Source organism: Nothoprocta perdicaria, unplaced genomic scaffold (assembly GCF_003342845.1).
Source record: "Nothoprocta perdicaria isolate Ctin4 unplaced genomic scaffold, notPer1 scaffold_0, whole genome shotgun sequence".
NCBI classification, from domain to species: Eukaryota; Metazoa; Chordata; class Aves; order Tinamiformes; family Tinamidae; genus Nothoprocta; species Nothoprocta perdicaria.
Genome location: NW_020454092.1, coordinates 8346805 through 8364829, shown reverse-complemented (window position 1 = coordinate 8364829; position 18025 = coordinate 8346805). Strand labels below are relative to the sequence as shown.

Below are 18025 nucleotides of genomic sequence, written 5' to 3'. Positions count from 1 at the left end.
TTAAGACGGCAGTTAATTCAGAAAACCCAAAACTGAAACATCTAGAAGCACTAATTTTCTCCCTTTTCTAGTTGCAAAGATCAGTGTTGTACACGGTAATGCAGTTCAGATCTTARACAGGTAACCTTTTCAACTGTGTTGAACATGTTTTAAGTCATACCATTGGATGCAGAGGTAAAATGTGGTCTTGTCCCTCAGAAACTCCATAGGGTTATACCACCTAACTGCATAAAGCAGCTGAAGTCGCCAGGATTTAGGCGGATGCACCAAAACTGAACAAGCTGAGGTGCTGCTAGCAGAGAGATCATCCCGCTTTGTTCAAAGCCCTCAAACAAGACTGAGGGGTTGGTATATTTGGCAGCCCTTGAAGTTCAAAATAACATGCAATGGGGAAATTAATATTGTACGAAAACAAAGCTTCCACAAATTATGAAACCCACATTTAGACAAAATGGCAAAGTTTTGGCACTCAGCAGAAATCCCTTTTCCTTTCCTCTACCTTCATGTCCGGCAGTACTTGCCATCTCAGTAACACTCCGCTGTGCTATTTCATGAATAACCAGCGTATCCAACAGCGTATCCTTTTTTTTTTTTCCTTTCCTTTTCTTACACTGAACAGAGTGTAAAGATAAACCAATACCAAATACTAAAATTAATCATAACTATACCTTCTTCAGCTTCCTATGATTAATATTGGTAAAACTTGATTTGGTTCTGACACACTATTTCACTGCACCTGGATATTTGCTGACAAGCAAAATGTTTAGGTAGTCAAAGAACACTAAGCCTTTAAAACATGTGCTTAGCAAACAGACATGTGCTTAGCAAACAGCTCTGAAGTTGCAGATTAATTATTAACCAATTACTTCTATGACAGTGTTATGTTCTGCCTCCAGATACTTTAAAGAAGAAAATTCAGAGTTCAAGTTTTTAAAGTCAGAGAAACGAGAATAAGAAATCTTGTAAATTTCTGAACTTTTAGTAAAATACTTAGTGGTAGTTAAATGATTTTTAAACAGAAGTTGAAAATAATTCCGCTTTTTGTATGTCATGTCTATGTCTTTTCAGTCTTGAAACAAAGTTGGGAATAAAATAATTTAAGATTGTTTTGAGCATGTCTTATCAGAACTACCTACAAACAGATGCAAAAGCAATCTCCAGTAACAGTCACTCTTGGTGGTAAAACAACAATAGTCCCCATTTAACTCCTACTGAAGAAGGATGTTTGATTATCTCATTATCTTCTGAGACTTCCTATGTTAAGTTATTGTATGATTAACACTTTACAATTTCTCATTTCATAAATCTATCATATCTATAGATCAAGCTGTACATTTTGTAAATAGAAATGATGACTTTTCACACAAAGTGGGGGAGATAAGTTCATAKTCCAGTTTGGCATGTCTACAACATGAACTAGGCAAATAACTTTATTATAAGCAATATCATCCATTTAAAACTGCCTTTTACAACAAGTATTAAACACGTAATACTTAACAAAAGAAAATATTCGAGAACAATTCTGTGAACCAACCATGACCTAGCAGTGAAGCTGTAACGATACTCTAGCCACTGAATATTACAACCGGATCCATCAACTCCTACTGTGAAATAAAACCTAATTTACAATGTTTCAGACAGATGGAAATATCTTTTAATTAAGGCATACTGACTATTATAAAAGCTCGTTTACAAATGAGGTCTGTGTTTTTACCTCTTAGCCTATTAACTGATAGCCTTTGGCAGGTACTGGATTACATGAAGTGTGTTTAAGGTCTGTCAGGACTAGAAACCAAAATGCTTAACAGGACAATCTGAAAACTAATTTAAATTACATATTAATTCTAAAATCTAATTCTTTGGTAAGTCAGAATCTAAAATGAGCTACTATTTCTGACCCTAACTGATGATCATACAATCTAATCAAGAGATAACAGGCAACATCCTTTTAAGGTGCTATTTCATACCTATAAATCTCAGTATTTTCACTTCAAACTCATAACTATTAAAAATTAATTTTAGCCTAACTACAAGATGATGCTGACCCACTCATGTGACCGGAGGGTACAATATTGCAATGGCTTCTATTACTTCTCTTCAACACAACTCCCAGCACAGAGATGCTCTTCTGAAGCCCATCACGTGGGGAAGAGCCTACATTTTCCCCCACACGGGAATATGTGGAAGATTTGTTACAAGCCCCAATTTTTTCTTGTAACACACTGATGCCCAGATCACCAGTACCCGTTTTCCACATGCAACTACATGAAATATTGCTTGCAGGTCATTGAAATAATGCTCCTTGCAGCAGGGCTACGYTTCAAGTGCTACATTTCCATTTAAACGAGGCAATCACTTTGAACAAGTTGAAGAGTTGGGAGTCCGTTTAATTTTTCACTAACTCTACAATTTTCCTTTTTACATACRTGCATCTTAGGGAGCAAACTCTTCATCCTTCCACTTACTGAAGAACAGTTAGTGAAGCTCCATATTTTAAGATAATAATCATGAAGTGTTGCTCAAAAGAATATAAGGAGCATTTCACATTGAGGGTTTGTTGTTTGTTTGTTTACATCTAGCCCTGCAAAAAGATTAAACACTTCAGAAACATCAAATGTCCTTCTTGTACTTGTGTGAAGCCTAAAATATTGATTAAAGTCTCCAGTCCTCATCGTTTAAATAATAWCCACCTTTATGTTTCAACTTTAGCTATTTTAATGTATTATTTAAATGCTGATTACTACTAATTAACCTGAATAGTTTTCACAACTGCTGTTTAATTAATACACTGTATCTAGCTTATTCTTTATACGAGCTTGCTTTAACTCTCCCTCTACCACACTTGCCATTTCCTTTCTTATTTCATCATTCTCCCCTATCACTTTATCTTGCTAATCTCATTTCTCAATTAATTCTGCTCCACCTTAGTGAAAGTCTCCCATTCCCATGACTGTTGAGCCTATTGAATTATTAATGAAAACACCATTCTCAAGGGTATTGAATAACCATATATTAAAATAAGTGGAGAAAGTGGCATGGGGAGCAAACTGAACAGTCCYGTGGTCTTTATTAATGAAACCATCTTTTGATAACCTTTTGAGTCACAAGGTCAGCCCACGAAGCCCATTCCCAAAGGAGGAAGACGGCACAGCTTACACGACCAAACTCTGAATAGATCACTTGAATATTTCTCCTGCTGTTATTGTAATGCTGCAAAACAAGCACTGAAATGCTAGTTCAAAGAGGTGAGATTAAAAAAAAAGGAAAATTAAAAGTTTTTTTTAAAAGCACTGTCCCTCAGCTCCCAAGTAAACAGTCTTCTAGGCAAGCAATAAAGCAGAACTGCACTAACAAAAAGGCAAGAACCAGCTTTTTCCCCCCACCATGAAAAACAAACACAAACCCCTCCACTCCCTCTAAAAAAGCAGATCTCTTCAAAGCATTTCAGTGTATTCTTATGCCATATCCACCTACCGTAACAAAAATCCAAGGTGCTTCTGTCAAGAAACACAAATTGTCAAATGGAAAGAATTCAAATTTTTACAATTATTAGGAACCTTGGTACATTCACCTTAGAAAACAGATTCAACTTACAGGGTTATCAGTGGATTCATCAGCCAACTGTAAACCAAAATAATCTCTCTCTGTCAAGTCGAGATGCTTGAAGACTATATCCAAGAGAACTTGTCCCTGATCATGTTTCTGYAGAGAGCAAAAATATATATCGTTTATGAACAAAAAATATATAATTGGACACAGACTTGAAGCATGCAGACCGCATCCACATTCTTGCACATGTGCTCAAGCAATTTAAATTTTAAATATCACGAAATGTATCTCAGCAGCACTATTTTTAAACGAGCTCCATCTCTCACTAAAACATATGCAAGACATTATTATTTTTTGTCTTTGTCATTTTTTGACAGTAAAAATTTCTCACTTCTCAGATAGCTGTATGATTATTCCTATAAGTTACTCGCTGATCAAATTTGATGTTTAAAAGCATTACCAAAAGAAATGAAAAAAGGCTAGAATTTGACTTAGAACTTAGTAGTCTCATCTAGGCCATTCCATTATCACTTAAAAACAATTTTTTTTCAAGTGTGCAAGAATAACTTGCACAAGTTATTCTTTCTTACTTTATCTGCAAATCTATTCCTGAATCTCAATGAACCAGCCTAYAGAAAACACTTCCAAAGTTAAATGGCACAGACAGCTGAAGCAGTCAAATAACTACTGTGAACAAGTGTCATTTGAATAGGTTCTCCCAGAGATACTACTTTGCTCCCAATGAACCAATTCAAATGAACCAAACATAGAAAAAAATAACATTTCTTTTCAGAGACAAATCCAAGTTGATTTTCCCCACAAAATGATATAAAAAGCAGCTGTACAGCTGAAGCTACCTAGCAATGTCTTGCCTAAGCTAAGGGCATCGCTAGCAGTACTCTAAGCACGGAGCTTGCCATTGGGATCGGGCGCAACAGCCGCATTCGGCAAAATCTGAAGGAGTTTCCCAAAGAAGCTGCAAAGTAGCTAAGGTTCWTGAGGAACAAGAGATGCCAAGAAAGACTGCAAGAATAATTGTTAAGCAAGAAAAACGAAAGATGATTGATACAGTTTCCATCTAGATTTTCTGCTTCCCTGGAAACAACTTTCTCTCCGTGTCCCAGGTGCCAAGCATTACTCATGCTGTAGAGGATTCCGCATACGTCTTGCTCTGTTTACTGCTGGCAAGAAGGGGTTTCTCTTTTTGAAGTTTTAAAACAAAAAGCACTACTGTTCTGGTCTCTAATGACTTCACTCCTCATAATATCTTACAAAAACAGCTTATTTTTAGGGTGTCTACAGAAGCATAATTAAAAAGCCAGAAGCAGGTTGCAAGGATTTTACTCATCCATTACAAGAAAAACTTWCAAATCAGTCCAACATTTGTTTACATTCAAGAGCATCTTCTCAAAACTCCATTTTTTGTTCTGCTTAGATGACAGTAAAGTTGATTAAACTGTCAAAACCATTTATCTGGTTACAAAGAATTCAGAGATGCTTGATGATTTTATTCTTAAGAAAAATCAAGAGCAAAAAGGCAACAAATTATGCCTAGAGGGATGACAGGAAGGCAAACTTAACCGTAGCTCTGCACATTTAAGTTGAAATAACATGCAAATCAAGTCTTGTGTAAATTTGCCAAAGTTAAAATAGGAATTGTCTTATTTAGTATGAAATATTTCATTTTTTAAAATCCTATGGAGAAGGTTTCTTCATGTTTAACAAAGTGAACAGTTAGTAGCAGTAAGATCGTTAAGCAATGCAATATGAAAAAAATCTCAAATAATTAGAAACAAACTGGGAAAAACAAATGTTAGCATATGAAATACATGACAATATAAATGCAGAAAGCAATTTTTATGGACAATTCTAAAAATAGCTACTTTGATTTCTAAAGGCGGGGTTTCTGATATTTTTAGTAAACCTGTAATCAGTACAAATTTTTCAGCAAATAAGACAAATTTTAAATTACATAGCAACACTAATGGCTTTTTGGCATTTTTCCCTACATAGACCTATATCAAAACTAACAACTTAGGACAGCAGCTATGGGGAAAAGGGAGACATTTGCACCAGCAGCTTAGACTTGCCCTTACTGCTGCTGACATGCTACTTTGTGAACTAACACATGGGTATCAATTCTCTAAGTGTTGTCAATCTAAGACTGTAGATTAGGTTTATAGTCTCTAAATATGTTATATAGGCTATAATCTATAAGCAGGCTATATAATAGCCTATTTTAATCTAACCATTTATGCTGCTTCTGTAATATCTAAATAAATGTTTCCTAGTGAAAGGATRTGGAAAACTAGGGGATGCACTAGGACCAAATGCCCCTTCATCTAAACAGGGAAGCTGGGCCGAGGAACCGAGGCCCTGGTAAAGGCAGGATGAGCAGAGTGAGAGGATTTCTCATGAGCCAGAGCTGCACCTTTGGATAAGAGACACAAGTTTCAACATGAAACGTTTGTTTTGATCACAATGTTTTACTCCCAGCACAAAATAGAGATAAGCATCTAGTAAAACCAGACCTCAGTTTAACCCATCTTCGATATTTATATAATGATGTTGCAGCTTGCCAGAGGTGGTGAAGGTCACAATCCTGCTTGTTGTGAAAGGTCTGAAATGGAATTTGTAACACTGGCATAAGCACGGAGCACTGCTCCAAATTATACGGAGCATGGTAAACAAGTGCCTTTTTGCTTTTTATTTCATTTTTAATAATAATAATAATAATAATAGAGATTTTCATAAGATTATTTCCTATTTTTTCCCCTGTTTTATTCCTACTGCTAAATTATCATATCTGTAAAAATATTAAAATGTCGTATCTGAAACAAGGAATAACAGAAAACATATCAACAATGGGAACTTCCTAATACGAAATGTCCCCTGCAATTTAACTCAATTATTTCACAAATGAATGGCAAACAGTTAGTGAAGAACTTAATTACTGTGCAGCTGGATATGAAAGATACCAGTATTTCTGCTGCGTAGGGAAACTTCAGTTTAAGCAGACTTGTTCTTGGTAACRCTACGGGCAGCACATCTAACAAGTTTTGCTCAGACAGACTAGATGTCAACACTAGGCATCCATAAATGAGCTGCACTGGATGAAGTATTTACCACCCAGCATCTAACACCCAGTGTCACTAGATGCACATYATTTCCATCACAAAATTGTCCTTGGTTATAAACACACTTGTTTGAAATTTCAGAAAGCAACCAAAATTACGCAGGCTAAATGACTGCCTGACAAGTAACTGCAGCCTTCCCAAATTGTACCGCTGACACACTGGTTTTCCTGCCAGCTCAAAGAACTCTCAGACTTTGAACATTTTTGCAACTTTTCTAAAGTTACTTTTTTTGTTTGTTTTGTTTTTTAAGTTTCCACTTTTTTTTTTTTTGGTAAAGAAAAGGGAGAAATTTAGTAAGGCAAAAGACTAAATTATTCACAATTTTAATTTTCTACCTCTGAAATCATACTTGGTTTGGACAGGTAGATTCTGAGGCTTTACTTCCATCACACAATTAATTTACAGCTTGCATGAAGCTTTAAATAAATCTTTGCCCATGACTACTAGCTCACAAGCCCTGCTCACAGGAAAACTGGTGTCATTTACCTCACCTTAGTTTTYCCTCAAGTTTAATATGATTTCAGTACTTACATACTGGTATTCGGGGAGCAAAACTATGTCAGTTTGTGCAGATTGGATACAATTCAGGGTACTTAAACAGTTCATTAAAACAAATTAAATCAAACTGATCTTAGAAAGAAAAAAAAAAAGAAAAAAAAAGGCAACTCAAGGTAATGCAACTTTTCCTGATTCTGTTAACTCAATACACAATCCCTGCTTCTGCCTCTGCCTGTACGCTGCATACTTTCTTGGGCGGAAGCAGCAATTCTTCCCTGGGTAAGCAGATCATTTTACAGGAGCAYGGATTGGCCTTGGCCACCTTCTTGCCTGTAGCCAAAATATCTTYACCTTCCTGCAATCCTCAGGGATTCTATTATTCGATTTGGTACCTCCTATACAATGTAATATTTAGCACAAAGGAGGACTATTTTGCAAAGCAATGGAGGAAGCTAGTTGAAATGTGAGCTTGAAACATGTCATCTGAATTACCAGGAGACACTGCCTGTGATCAGTACTTTGCTCTTGCAAGAAAAAGARCATTTGGGTACATTTTTCTTAAGAGAGGACTRCATACTCCAGGCGATTAACCTTCACAAGCACTATCACAGAGAATACCCACAGCAATCATCAGGGGAAAAATCTGGCTAATTTGTTTGATGTTATCACTATTCTCCTATTCTAAGAACAGTTCCATAAATATTTATTGTCAAATATCATGTCAACCACAATAAAGTAACACACAACAGCAAACCCTGAGAACCTGTAAACAACGTAGGTTAGCATATGCTTGCTATAGTTGAATATTTTCAAAGAGTTTTCTTTATTTTTTATTTTCTAAAGAAACAGACTGACAATATATATGAGGGGAGAAAAAAAAGGTTGAGTAACGAGGAACTTAAGTGTTTTCTAAACTCTGTTCTAACAAACCTTCTTGCAGACTCAGGTAGCTGAAATTAAGGAACAATCTACAATCTACAATCTCTAACGCAACTTCAGTGCTTTGCCTTCAACCATGTTCTGCATACGCTGCTTTTTGGCAAACAACAGACTGGAGAATTGGATTAGCAAGGCTACGTAGCGATACAGCCAGGATACAGGAAAGGCCACCACAGAAAGCAGATGAGGCTTCATGATGGTAAACTAATATAATATCCTTGCTGTTTCCTCCCCATCTCACCTTTCCCTCTTGCTTTAAACAGCCCGTAAGTCTTCCAAAGCAACCCCTGAACCAATTACATGAAATGCCTCCAGAGAGCACCCTAAAACATTCCATTATGACCAAATTATCTACTCTAACACTTAGAAGGAACCTACCAAAATACCAAATACCAAAATACCAAATACCAATACCAAAACTCAATAACCACCAAGTCCACCACTAGCTTCAGCTACTAGCTAACGCATCCTCACGTTTTTTTTTTGCTAGGTAACAGAGGCCCTGTTCCTCCAACAGGTACTGTCAGGCTGCCTAAGCGCTAATGGCCGTTTCAGCTTCTCCATCAGCTTCCACTTTCAGCCTATACCTTTACGAGACATCAAGCTACTCTTTCACCTGACTTTGMGATTCTTTAATTTTGTCTTGTAGAACTCCAATAGTCATGCTACCTGTAACATCTATCACCTTGCTATGTAGCCTTTGTCCATACAAACAAGCAATTCTTTAGCTATAGGCTCAAAAATGAGTTCTAGGAACCTTGGGACAAGCCATGGCTACCCTCCTGTTGATTTTTCATTCCTGATACCATTTCAGCTTTTCCACAATGCTTATTCTGAGATTTTTTTGTGAGGGACTTGAACATTAAAAAAAAAAATCCACAGAAATCAGTGCATTCTTATGCATACATATATATATACATATGACAGAAGTAGAAAGCAAAGGGATGCATCAAGATTATATCCGTAACTGAATATAATCATACACATGATTAAATATTGTTAGCTAGAGACAAGAGAAGAGCCTCCCTTCCTTGTGCCCCTCTCCCTTTCCCCCCGCCAAAAAAACACCCCACACAAAATAGAGGAAAACCAAAGCTTGCTCCAGTTCTCACTCAACTCAATGGCAAAACCCCTCTTGATTTCACTACACAACACTGAGCCCACAAAGAAAACTACTAGAAATAAACTATAYTTTGAATATTCCTTTTTAAGAGAGATGTGTTAGCAATTTAGAGCCTGCCAGCATGACTAAGTACACAGTGACTAAACACATGCACGTACAAGCATGCCTGTCAGAACAGAGCTTCCTCCTCTACTCTGTACTCAACGCTGTTTTCRAAGTCAAACTCTGGACATCCACATGCAGTCAAGCAAAGCGAGCTCGGAGTGACACTGAGGGGCCCTAACGAGGTTACTCACGTTAACTCGGAAAGCTTCAACAGTGTTGTCCAGGAGCAGCACGTTGCAGACCACCTCCGTATGCTGCCTGTCCCGGGCCAGCTCAGACGCTCGGACATTGTAGGTTCTGCCAGCAGGCAAGCGGAAACGTGCGGTCATTACTGTCCACACAGGGTCTATGGAAGGAACAAAAAGGAAAAAAATATATTCAAGAAAAAGAAAACCAAGAATGAAGGCTTCAATAACAACAGTAAAGCCACACTGAGCCCACAACTAAAAAAAAAATAAATGCTGGCAAAATAAGCATAGGCGAATAAATACATGCTATCTAATAATTAAATCTAATAATGAAATATCACATCCTGGAGATKTCAACATGGCCTCTACTTAATGCCCATTCTTCCCTCTCTTCCTGTTAAGTGTCCTTTAGGGGCTTCCTTTTTAAGATTCAAAACAGTGTTTTCATTTAAAAAGAACCATAATTGCTTCATATACAGCACTGGAGGTCCTAGGCACCAAATATCAGAGGAACTTAAACTAATTTCAGTTCAAAACAACCAAAAATCTTATACCAAGAAAAATCTTTAAAGACAAAAACAAACACACAGGAAAGAAAACAGCAAGTACGGATGCAAGGGCTTTGATGCCTTCTGATGCAAAGCAGGTAAGTTCACTGTATAATTCAGGTATCAGACAAGCAAACGTACAACCATGAAAGAAATATTAATATTGCTTTCTTGTTATTTATTAATAGAACAGATACAGGTTTGACAGACTAGTGATTCTTACATCTAGGCTTTCAACTTTATTGCAGTAACATATTTATTTTGGAAGCACAAATGATAGGTTTCTCCTAGCCAGGTAAGGAATTCGGACCAACACAAACTTGTAGCCTGGGCTAAGTGCTCCTAAACAAAGCCCAGAAGTTGGAAAGTGACTTTCCCTTTTCAAAACTCAGTTTCTAATGACCACACTGCAATCCCACCCCAGCCAAGTCCTTAAGTACATGCCCGATATGTGTTATTAGCCCTATCCAATAATGCAAGGCACATTCTTAAGTATTGGGCAGGATCAGGGCCTGTGATTCACATAATTATACACTTAGTAGTAAACTATTTCTACATCCTTTGATAAGGGTGTGAGCAAATAGAAAGTTTCATAACTGAAACAGAGAATATATTATTAAAATTAAAAAAGAAAATAACCTACAAATTAGTAAAACAAGAGAGAGCTTCTTAAGGATGAATATGAAGTAATTGATTTCCTTATTTGACAAAAAACAGTAACAATTTTTCAAAAATGTTCACATTAGAGAGTTGGCTTGGACTGTAAGAAATATCTGTGCTCCAATGTACACAAATACAGAGCTGCAACAAGGAATGGAGAGAGAAATGCCCCGATGCAGAGTTACTGGCTTGGACACTCAGGCTTTCATGGGGCAGAAGAGCAAGACTCAAGTCGCTGGTCTAGATCAGGAAGAGCTGGGACGGTTCAGTCTTCTTCCCAGCGCCTACAGTCAACTGCCCAAGCAAATAGCTCCCCCCATAAAAATCACTCTAATATTTTGCTTTTCCAGCGAAGATATTCACCTCTTTAGTTACAATCACCTTGTCAAAGAGAAATGTAAAAAATATCAATATGTAAAAACTTTCTGATGAAAATCCATCCTTGCAAGATGTTTCAGTTTTGACTTAACTGTCATTTTCCAACAAGAAAACCTCTGTCCTGACCAGATACAGCTATTATTTGGCTGCAAAGAGTCACTTTGGCTTCAGAACTTATTTTTTCCCCTGCAGAATTACAAAAATCTTTGTTTTGTTTCATGAAAACAGTATAGCAAACTGAGAAAGAATAAAGACACCAGATAACCAAACCACTCCAGCTCATGGAATTACTTGTAATAAGAAAAATCTTTAAAAGTTGTACTGCAAACATTAAGACACAAAGCAAAGCCTAACAAGAACGTACACGTCTGACAAGTGCTCGTGTAACAGCTGGTTCTGCTGTGCCTTCTAAATGTCCCTAAATAAAGGCAGGAGGAAAACTAACAGAAGAAAATGCAACTGAATCTCCATTACAGCAGTTTGAACTAACAGTAGAATATTTCACAAACAATATTTTATATCACATAGACAATCTAAAAGCAATATAACAATATCTTTAACTGCAGCTATACGGTCAATAGCTACAGCTACAATTTTAGTGACCCCTTTGCATGTAAACGAGTACCAGAATCAAGAATTTTTCAGAAAAGCCGACAATTTGATTAGAAAGTTTTATCTATACCACAGAAACAACAGGTATATTTTACAAGGATTTGATTAAATGACAAATCCAACATTAAAGGTTAACTCAGATTCCTTCCCCACAGACAGAAGCCAGGTGCCAACCAGGGATGCTCAACTCCCAGACAGGCACCGTGGTCCACAGGAGGCCACTGGCAGCAAACTGGGGAGTTCCAACTCAGTAATTCGTAACTCAGCACCAGAACACGGACTTGTTAGCACCAGAAATCACCATGTTTTAAGGAAACAAAAGACCTCTCCCTCCTGTATTCTATCCCTGCTCCATTTCCTGATCAGCACCTGCARGATTTCTCTCTCCTCACTGTTGCCATGAACCAGAATGGTTCTGGGCTTCAGGCAGAACAACAGAATCATCACAGTGAGCCAAGAGGCCAGAGAGCTGGCAATGATGCTCCRAGCCCTCCCTGTGCTACCAGGCAGACATTCACAGTGTCCCCAGCAAACCCAATGTGCAGACCCAGCAAGGTACTTGCTGCCACCCAGCTCATCTTCGCCATGGACAAGAACCCACAGCAGCTGCAAACACTGATTCAGGTTTTCCTCCAATGTACATAGATCACAGGATGGTTAATGAAACTGTACAAACTGTTAGGAGCTCCCTAGGAGGGCAGGTCAGCGAAAGCGTTCATCTCAGAGCCCTGCAACGCGAGACCTYCTTACTCTGTTCAAGAAAAGAAGAATTCCTTCTTTTGGAAGACACACATACTCATGTTTTTTTCCTGGTATAGCACTCCACAGCCTGGAGCTCAGAGCCTTGCTGGTGTGCAGCTCCTACTCACACCACGGTGAGCAGCAGCCTTCACACACGGTCCTTCATCAATGTTCTCTTCAAGACGTGTGAAAGCCATGTGCCGAGCCTACAAGTGAGGCAAAGCAGTAGTCTAAGTCTGTGTCCAACATATCTGCTGTAGCTTGAACAGCCCTCTTGCATTAGGAGAATTTCTTTCACAAAACTATATGAGAGGCTTTTACAGCTACAAAATGCAGCTTTATGCTTGAGCGTAGTAATTCAAATCCTAACATAGTTCCACAAAGTGGAAATACAACAGTCATGAAAGTAGTAGAGAGGAAGGTGATGGAATATTTTCTGCAAATGATATTCAAATGAACTCTTTCTTTTAGATGGCATAATGGAAAGTGCAAGGATGTAGGGACTGCATTCCAATGCATTCATTATCACATATTCTCTCTAAATACTCCTCCTTCTAAAATCTGTTGGGGCTATTACATACAACTGCTCTGAGGCCAATGGCGCAATCCATGTTCACAGCATATATACATACAAGATAGAAGCATTTATTAAGCACAGGCAAACTGTGCACTGCAGTTTTACTGGAACACTCATTTCACAATACAGCTTGTCCTGTAACTGCATCCAGATAATCTTCAGCCCTTCTTTCTTCCAGAAATATTTGCACCAAGAATCCAGAGTGTATTACTCCTCCTGATAGAGCATCGCTGTTCTTTCTATGCATTTTGAAAACATATTAGAAAACCAAGAACGCCAGCCAGTGCTTTTACTTACTGCTATGAAACAAAGCTCTCTGATTTCCCAGTAAGTGTCAATATACAAAATGACAAAACTGGCCTGAGTTCGGCCACATTTGTTGCAACCGTATCACAGAGCTACATTGTAGTTGAAGTTAACATGTAGCAAGAAAGAAATTGAGTTAAGTACCCAAGTAAACCCTTTCCAATAGAAACAGAACTTACAATTAAAAATCTGGATTCAAACCACTGGTTTAACTTGACTTAAACAGCAATCTGACTTGAGCAAAGCACTCCATGTGCATATGCAGGTCTTGAACAGGACCACTTAGGCTCACCAAATTCTTTTCATATTTACAAATGGATTATCTAAATTGGATTTACATCGGATTTATCTCTGCATTAAAAATAGTCTCTGCTTATAATTTTTCAGCTTCTCCTGCTACGCCTGCAGTATTTAGCCAYTCGAATTAATAATCCAAAGCATGTGCTGCTACAGCAACTGGAGAAGGACAGAAGTTCGGCCACGAAACTCCGCTTACCTCTCAGGTCTAAGGAGGGAGAACGTTGCACATTTCCTGCCCCAGCTCAGGTTTCAAGAGATGAAGCAACTCGAGGGAGTGTTCCCTATCAAAGGGCAGAACATTCCTGCGATACTTGCTTGGTTAGGGCATTCAAGAGCATGCAGAACCTTCAAGAGGCAGTTCTCTGCAACATCTCTTATTTTTACGTAAAATAACTGTACAGTAGCAATTTGCTTGAGCTTTCAATCGGCTAACCAATCTTGATCAGTTAATAAGTAAAAAAAGTCAGTATGTAATTTAAATTTAATTTATCCACAAGTGCAACCAATACGCTGACTTGAAACAAAACGCTCTTACAAAGGGAAAGCATCACGCACTGCACCCAAAGACAACATCCACCTTAGTACAGCACAGCACGCACACCTGCATGCAAGGGCATTCCAATCTTCATTTTCTATAGCTAACGTAAAGCTGCTAAGAATACACTACATTGCCAGATTAAGGGAGCRGCTTTCAGAATGGCACTTGCTTTTCAATTTCTGTAGAATTCGGTATTTTACAGACTCAGAAGGCATCAACTTTTGCACTGCAGTCTCTCGGATGGCTTGGGTCCCACGCAGCTCATGCATTTACTACAATAGCTGGAAAAGCAAAGTTGTAGAGAGCCCACATCCTTATTACATGACATTGCTYGAATACATTAAATAGCAGACCCCACAGCTTCTAAAATTATCCCAGTGTTTTGAAGGCTTTCAACAGCTCTGATGCAGCGTACAGCTGCAGGACATCCCTTATAAAGTACGCTAGATTAGAAACATTATCTTCAATTTAATTTAACTATTTGTGTATTATTAATTTCTTCCTGTATTCTGCTTAGCCGATCACAATTTTATTTGAAATGCAATCATGCTGAGAGCACAGTGGAAAGTATCCCTGTTTGCCCAAAGTTGACACTTAATCTTTAGGTCCCCTCATTCTTTTGCCAACAGGTACAAAATGGAGGCGTAGACAGTCAACAACAYCACTAATTATGCCCAGCTCTAAAAAACCTTTAATTAGATTAGTTTATTGGTCATTTATAAAACGTGTATTTCARTCCAACTCCTTCTGCTTAACAAAAATAACATAACTTGTGTAGGGTAATCCTATACCTGAGTGTGAATGTTTTTTCCTTAAAATTCCAATGGAAAACAGAGATATCACTTTTTTTTTTTTTCCTCTTTTTCCCCCTCCTGTCAGCCAAGTGTGACAGTGACTGGATAATTTCATTACAAGCATTCTTCATTCAGTGGTACTACGTTCCCAAGGACCTGTCAAAGTGCCCTGGCTATTAGGAGGCCCTGGCATCACAAGTCGGGAAGATAAAGTTTCCAAAGCCTCAGCAAGTTCCTGTCACCAGCGAGTGACAAGACTCCAAGACTGGGCTGAGGCCTTTTCAGCCTCATACCCATTCAGGGTTTAGTCAGCTTTGGGTCTCTCAATCACCTCAAGTCTTCCCTCATCCTTCCTTGAAACCCAGTTTCCAAGCAGTCAACATACTTCATATACAGAAGTAGTATATTAAACTTATGCAATTTCCAGTTGCTTGCACGAATTTGCTCTAGACTTTCCTTAGGTGCAGACACTAGGAGCTTCTTAAGTAAAACCTGAATGMAATCATCACAGATTCCCAAGCTACAACATAGCAAAAGCACATCTGAACCACRAGCACCAAACGCTGTGAGAGACCATGTCTCGGGAAACCAATTCCTACTAAGCACCTACAGCTATCAACAGCAAGCAGGAGCCAGGGGTCCAACAGGTGACAAAGTGAAGCCTCAGTCAGACCTAAATGAAATCACGTGTGTTAAACACCCATTAAGCTGTCAGGCATTCAGAGCTTTCCACAAACTGTAAATCATCACTGGTCTTCAGCAGACACCTGGATCGTCAGTGCGACAGCTTTAGGTTCCTAGGAGCAAACAGCAGAAACGGTAGGAAAGGCTCTTTGTTTCTCAGAGCGACTTCCACCCCCAATGATTTAAATCCACTAATTTGAAGATAGTCTTCAAAACAGCAACCCATGAGCCTGACAAAGGTGATTCCTGTATCTAACTCCACCCGTTCCTACAGGGGGTTCTTCATCTTCCTCCTATGACTTAATACTGTTTAATAAACAGAAAGTATGATAAAACATTGCCAAAAACATTTTCTTGATGGTAACATTTCAAAATGAATTTGCACTATTTTTAAAAATATAATCTTAGTCTAGTCTAAACATTCAGATTTTTCACTAAAAAAATCTAATTCTGGTTAGCACACAAGTCTAGATGGGCAAGCTTCAACTCTTTGCTCAGTTACAACAAATAAGGCTTAAATAACTGCCAGCCGAGACAGACTAAAATCAGAAGCACCAGGTGGCAACGTGAAGTACTTAGCAACTCATACTTAGCAACTCACCTGAGAAAGGAACAAAAGCAGCTCTTTCCCAGAGCAGCCCTCCAGAAAGCAAAACCCTCCAGCAGCTAAAGTGGCCATGGCAGCCTTAAACCTTTAATGACARCGTGCAAGTGCTCATAGGTAGGATACCTAAGGACAAGTCCTTCACAGTGCTAAACTCGAGCAGTGGCCCACATCACATGCTGAATTGGGGCAACTATCAAGCTTGAAACCATCTTAACTTCAGCTTCTCCCTCTGTGAATGAGGAGGCTTTCAGCAAGAAAGATGCAAGAGGCCAAAAAGAGAAAGAAATGGCGAGTGTAATGGTTGGTCTCCAAGAGGTGAGAATGACCAACCAGATAAATAGAGGAAACGGCACCAAATGCCGGAAACTAGATCATGTTTTTGCGTAAAAAGAAGACAAATGATAAACTTCAGACACCCTACAAGCCCCATCTACAACTATCTGAAGGCAACATACACAGAACACAGACAGGAGGAAGATCTGTGGGGTGGACATGAACGCGCAGGCTCGGCCAGCGCCGCGAGCCGGGCGCCCTTCAGCTCCCCGAGAGCCGCCGCAGCGACAGCCCCGCTCCGGCCGCGCGGCCTTGGAAGCTGCAGGCGGCCGAGCTGGAAACCAACTGGCCAAACCAAGGCAAAGCTCTCGCTCCCGTCACGGCCAACTGCAAGCTGAATTTTGCCTGGCAGCGGAGCTGAAGCATTAGACAGAGGGAGGGAAGTTGTCTGTGTATATTCTACTCAGAGGAGCTAAGCCTAAGCCAAATTATCTTCAGAAGACTTAAATACAGCAGATGCTAATTCTAAAGCTGAATACTGCTAATTGGACACTTTCCATTAAAATTAGTTTTTAGATCAGAATTACCATTTCTACAAAATAGAATTTTTCACATGGAAAATTCCAGTTTTGCCAAAAACACTGATTTTCCTCCAGGAACGTTCAAATAACGGCTGGCTGGCTACCTGCCTGGAAAACTCATGTCAGCTTTGCTCCTGGCTCCAGCAGAACACGGAGCGGGGAAGTCTCCTCGCGCGCCGCCCGGAGCTGTGACCTCACTCCATCCGTGTCCCAGCTCTTGGCGTTCCCGGCTCGCTCCCGCCGGAGCTGCCGGCCACACGGCCTCTCCCGGCCTTCTGGATCTGCAGAACCAGGACCCACGCAGTTCCCCTTCTCCCTGGATATGCGAGGGCCGAGTAGGTCCGAGCACAAGAGCAAAATCTCTCTTGCTGGCGAGAGCAGCTTTCCTGCAGGACTAACGCAGCAGCAAAATAACCRCCCCATTCACAGCGTCCCAAATGCCAAGTTCTCCAAGTTTTCCTCCCCCTCCCCAGGCTTTCATGTTTCTGCAGCTCTGTGGCTGTTTTACACAAGTATCTTCCTGACCTTCCTCTGCCCCTTGCCCAAACATTCGCTCAAAAGGAAATAATTTCCATTTTCAAGCCAGCTAAACGGGACCACAGGGTCAAAATGATTTGAATACATTTAGCAACTCCATTCTCCAGTGAGTAAGGAGATAAATCTGATACCCAGTCACTCCAAGTGAACTAAAAATAAAAAAAGGAAGTTATTTTTTTCTTACCCCCTCCCCCTTCTTTTAGACTATTTTAAAGAGGACTAAAACTACCAAACTTAAATTTTACAAACTTACTTGGTAAATAGATTATTTTTACAGATCTTGACCAGAAAAAGACAGGACACCTCCAGCTACAATTTTCACACACTGAAGCATGAAGCACCATCAAGAG

The 18025-nt window shown here is 39.2% G+C and overlaps 1 protein-coding gene across 2 annotated transcripts in view; it reads right to left on the bottom strand.

Moving 5' to 3' along the window:
• The window catches only part of PTPN4 (protein tyrosine phosphatase, non-receptor type 4), a 55670-nt gene extending 45966 nt beyond the window's left edge, over window positions 1-9704 (bottom strand). Inside the window, exons 1-2 of one of the 2 annotated variants that reach the window (XM_026053969.1) lie at window positions 9543-9704; window positions 3595-3702 (exon numbers count right to left, since the gene is read on the bottom strand). In XM_026053969.1, the coding sequence (XP_025909754.1) occupies window positions 3595-3702; window positions 9543-9680 (246 nt within the window). In that variant the 5' untranslated portion in view covers window positions 9681-9704. The remainder of the gene's footprint in view (window positions 1-3594; window positions 3703-9542) is intronic. The other variant, XM_026053962.1, reaches the window with a different exon arrangement.
• Window positions 9705-18025: the final 8321 nt, after the last annotated feature.